Genomic DNA, 5425 nt, shown 5'->3' with positions numbered 1-5425 from the left:
ATATCTAAGTTAATACTGGGACTCTTTTTTAAATGGGATAGATTCTGTCAGGTGACAAATCATACCTTAACAAAAAAGATTAGTGACGACATTTTTAATTTGTGTCTAGTTGTAGGTCATAGATATATACGTTATGACAATTACCTCTCATCAAATCCTCATCTCTACAACTAGGTTGCTATTAGCTCCTACTTGCTGTTCTTCATGGCAGCTAAGTTTTAATGTTGTGATTTTCGTATTTCACTTTGGGTAATAAGAGTGGTGGTCTCTCGCTATGATCTTCTGTGTTTTCACTGTAATAAAAAGATAAGTTTGAGTTGCATTATATCTGATATATGAAATGAAAAACATGTACTAGAAATCAAGGTTGTACTTGATATTGGTATTCAATTTGCAGTTTTCCTACAAGATTTTGCAAATTTTCTTTTCTTTCATAAATCTTTGGAGTTGACAAACACATCTTTGTTGCTTTTAGAGAATATTAACTGATTGTTTAATCGTTATAATTACAATTTACTACATACCAACGAGTCCCTAATAGACCAAGCACTTGAATCCAAGGCCTTCTGTGCTTAAAATATTAGAGTTCTTTCCTTTTAATCCTCTTTTGATGTTGACCGCTATCAAGATCCATAAATTTGTTCTTTATAGTAACCTTGTCTGTTGTATATTGAAGAATATGTAAGATCAGTACAAAATCCAGAATCAATTGCAAGTTTTCTTAGGTGCTTAATTTCTAGATTAATCTTTATTCTTACTCTATAAATACAACGGCTTCAAGTTCACATCTCCACACCTCAAAAATCTCCTTGCAAAATATCAATCAATTCTATTTTCACCCCTCCTCTGATCATTTCCCAAATCACAAGTAATCATGGGTGTTTTCAGTTATGAATCTGAGGTTGTTACTTCAATCCCACCAGCCAAGATGTTTAAGGCTTGTATCCTTGATGGTGACAAGCTCATTCCCAAGGTTGTTCCTCAGGCATTTAAGAGTGTTGAGTATATTGAAGGCAATGGGGAGCCTGGGAGCATCAAGAAAGTTACTTTTGGAGAAGGTTTGTTAATTTTTACATGCAACTAAATACTTTGAATAATATATTGAAGTAGAACTTACAAGTAAAGTTCCTTTTTTTCTTTATTTGTGGAACAAAAGCCTAATATTTTCCTTTCCTCTTGCAGGAAGCCAATTCAATTATGTGAAGCAGAAGATAGAAGCACTAGACAAAGAAAATTTTGTGTATAGTTATAGTATAATCGAAGGAGATGCTTTGATGAACACTCTTGAGAAAATAACTTACGAAACCAAATTAGAACCCTCTGCAGCTGGGGGATCCATATGTAAGACTACTAGTAAATATTACGACATTGGCGACTTACAGCTCAAGGAAGAGGAAATCAAGGCAGGCAAAGAAAAGGCCTCGGGAATGTTCAAGGCTATTGAAGCCTACCTCTTGGCAAATCCTGAAGCCTACTAGAAATCCCAATATTGAGAATTTGAGATAGCATCCACTTCAATGATCATACAATGTGGAATGCAAATGTACCTTTTTTTTTTAGTTTCTAGTTTTAGCAGTTGTTGGTCCATATGACCTTCATATTGCTAATAAGAGTTCACAGTTTGTCCTGACTACCAGGAAGCTTGAACTGAAAATGTCAACTGCCAGTAATAAATAAAGGAGCATCGAATGCGTTTAGCTTTAAATTAAAAGTTGTTTTGCGATCAAGCTATCCATTGAAAATGATGAGTGCATTATCTTCATCTTTCAAGATTTACTAGTTATATATCCTGAACATAACAAAGTCAAGTTTTAGAAGAAATGTGAGACTAATTCGGACGCGTAAACTAGTTCTTTTTGGACATTTTGTCCGAAAAGTTAGAAATTCGTGATTGTAGTTAAATTGAAATTAAAAATACATGATAACTTTTACGAGATCGATTAATAAAAATTCTTTGTTTGAATGCCAGTAGTATGAACAAGGCAATAAATATTGACGTCCAATCTTGTGCCATAACTTGACTTTATGTTTCGTTTGTTTTCCTTTTGCCTTTTGCTTTTCAGGATACTTGAATGAAATTTAAATTTAAATTTTAATATTAAACACACTAAATTCAAAACTTTTTTCTTAATTCCATGAAAATTAATAACACTAAAATAATTTAGAATGGCAGGAATATATATATATACACATATTCTTTTAGTTTTTCTTTTCACTAAGGATAATAAACTAGAAAATCAAAGTGGCCTTTGCTAAAATCAGAGTTCAACTAAATTAATTTATATAATTATTTTTAATATTTCATAAGTTTAAAATTTAAATTTCGTACATTTTCCTTCTCTTTTTACTGCAACTGCTTTTTTTTTTTAAAAAAAAAAATTGCCTTCGTCTTATTGTATTGAAATTTTGCAGTCCGTTTTGATGATAAAAGGCCATACCGTCAAATGTAATTATTTCTTGATCCAGCTTTTCTTTTTGTTAGGCAAAAAGTTTTAATCGAATTAAGTTAGCGGAAATAAAATTAAATTATTAATCAATCACATCAAAAATAATAATTTAACTTAATTCGATCCAACTGACCTACTTCCACGACTGAGAAAAAAGATCTAATAGTTATAGAGAATTACAAATATACATCAAATCAATCTCACTTGCTATAATACTCATAGATCTTCTCAATCTCCTTTACTCATATAGAGTATTCTCAAACCAAATAAATACATACTGCACCAATACACCATATCAATGTGCACTCTCAATTTCCTCAAGTTCACTCACAAATATTCAAATATACACACCAATAAAACATAAATCTCCAGTAGCTCTATGGGATGTCTATCTCATAAAATTTTACAACTCTCTTGCACATTTTTCTCATACTTAACTCTATTGTAGACACTCGAATTTGCGTGTGTGATTTGTTTTCTTTTTATTAAATGTTATAAAAACAAAAAAAAAAATTAAGGAAGTTTGGGGTGGTCGAATTTGTCTGGGAATATTTCTTTGAATTATAAAGTTTAGGTTAAATTAAAGTTTGAAGTTTGAATTAAAGGGTAATTGAAACTCGTTTTAGTTTAGGGTTCTTATAATTTGAAACTCTATAAATACGAACCCAAATTCAATAGAGAGGGATATAAAGAAAAATCAAGCAGTAGGTAGAAAAGAAATCTGAAGACTTACGAGAGTTTAGATTTAGGGAAAACAAGAAAAAGGGGAATCAATTTAGTCTATGGGTTTTTTTGGCAAATTTAGGGAAAATCTAGGTTTCTGAAAAAATCTGGGAAGTTTTTTGGGTTGTTGAAGTTTTCGATCAATTTCTCGACGAACTTTGAAGTTTTTGTCGTCATTTTATAGAAATAATTGCCTTGGTCTAGGTTTTGTTGGGGTTTCTGGCCGGTATTCAATAGCTTCTTAGAGAGAGAGACAGACAAAAGAAAGGGAAGAGAGGAAAGGGATCGAGAAAATCTGAGGAAAAAAGAAAATTTGGGCTTTTATATTAGAGGAAAACGATGTCATTTGGATCAATTAAAATCCTTCAAGATCCGCATGCCAACCCAACTCATAGCGTACGATTTGTTTTAGTTGCAAGTGTTGAGCCATGACGTAGAGCCGAGCCGAGCTTGTAGCCATGCCCCTCGAGCGATCCTTAATGCCTTAAGCCACATCCTTTAAGCTAAGCCGATCCAAGCCTTCCTCTTTGGTAATTATTTTATTTTAATTTTAATTTTTATATTATGTTATTTATTTAAATTTCAAATGATTTTTTAATTTATAATTGGATTTTTTATTTTACTTGTAAATTCTATTTATTTATTTATTTAAAAAAAGAAAAAAATATTTTTTTAATCTTACCAATTGATTGTAGGATTTTAATTTTCAATTATGAATTTTACCAAATGATTAGAGAATTTCATGATGAATTTTAAGAAAAAAAATTATTTATAATCTTACCAAATAATTGAGGGATTCGAATTTTTGCTAAATTTTACTAAATTATTGGAGAATTTAATAACTTTGTTTTTTCTTTTTAAATTTTCTTAAATAGATTTTCAACAAAAATCTCACCAAATGATTGAGGGATATGCATTGATATAAATCTTATCAAACAATTGAAAGATTTTATTGATTAATTTCAAAAACATAATTTTTTAGAAAATATGTTAATGAATCCGATAATGGAGCCTTTTCAAAGTGGGATTGGATTCTTCATGAATACTTCTGATGTAAAAAAAATTATCTAAAATTGCTACCAAATTATTAGAGTAATTTGAAGAATAATTTTCAATATTAAATTTATTACGTAAATTACAAACACATTTTAAGGTTTGGATAATATGAAATTAAACAGGTACTATAATTTGATCGGCGTTGTGAGAATGCTATAATCTTTTTCACACGTAATCATACACTCGGATCTAGTCTTGATTTTGTAGATAAAAAATTTACCTTTTAAAGATATCTAAGTTAAGTTTGGGATTTCTCTTTAAAAAGAGACAAATTTAGTTAGGTGGTCAATCATACATTAATAAAAAAGATTGGTAGTAACTCCTAAAATCAGGTCTAGCTATAGGTCTATAGATCTATACGTTATAACATCTATAGAGATTTCACATATTTATAAGCATATTAACTTACCTATCAAATATCCTTGTTTTTTTTGGAATTTTTCTTTTGTAAGTTTTTTATCCTTCAAGCAATATTTAATCAATATCAAACAAATCTGTTATGAGATTTGAATCACTATTCTCAACACTTTTTTCTTATAGATGTCTAAAGGTTAAAATATTGAAAAAATTCTTAAATTTTATTATTTTATTTAAATTGACTCTTATAATTTTTCTTGTACTTAAATAAACTTTTATATTTTGCTATACTGCCAAATAAACTTTTATTTCAAATTTCTATTGCAAACATTTTTTTTAGTTCTCTTTAATCATGTAAAAATTAACTTTTTATATAAGTAAAGGTTTTATTTCAAGCATTTGTGATGGTGAGAAACTAATGTCATACATGTATTATTATGTATATGTTAACAACTAATTTAAGTATAAATTAAATATTAAGAGTTTATTTAAATACAAATTAAAAGTTAAAAATTTATTTGAGTATAATAAAAGTATAGGAGCTTATTTAAATAGAGTAATAAAATTCGATTTTTTTTTATCATTTTAGCCATATCTAAACCAATTAGTATCATAAATGCTAGAAATTTGATTGATTATTTGTTTAGGGAAAAAATAGAAGTACTTAATTAAGCATTATTATCCATGCAATTAGTCAAATTTGAAGTTCCTTGTCAGCACATTTGATTATTCCCTATAATTTTCTTTCTACATAGATGTAAGAATTTTCAATAAAAAAATCTAGCAAATACATAGCAAAGGAATTGGAACAAAAATGACCAATTGGAGATTTACTATGAAAA

At 28.8% G+C, this 5425-nt stretch overlaps 1 protein-coding gene across 1 annotated transcript; it reads left to right on the top strand.

Annotated features, from left to right (window-relative positions):
• The first annotated feature begins 759 nt into the window (after positions 1 to 759).
• Positions 760 to 1478, top strand: LOC149512690 (major allergen Pru av 1-like). The gene is made up of 2 exons (XM_089751557.1): positions 760 to 1058; positions 1183 to 1478. Exons 1-2 carry the CDS (start codon positions 875 to 877, stop codon positions 1476 to 1478), a joined length of 480 nt encoding a protein of 159 aa, XP_089607683.1. The 5' UTR covers positions 760 to 874.
• The last annotated feature ends 3947 nt before the right edge of the window (positions 1479 to 5425 follow it).

The sequence above is a fragment of the Durio zibethinus genome, chromosome 22 (assembly GCF_047325235.1).
Source record: "Durio zibethinus cultivar Kanyao isolate XHJ-2024 chromosome 22, ASM4732523v1, whole genome shotgun sequence".
NCBI lineage: Eukaryota > Viridiplantae > Streptophyta > Magnoliopsida > Malvales > Malvaceae > Durio > Durio zibethinus.
This window is presented reverse-complemented; position numbering and strand designations above follow the sequence as displayed.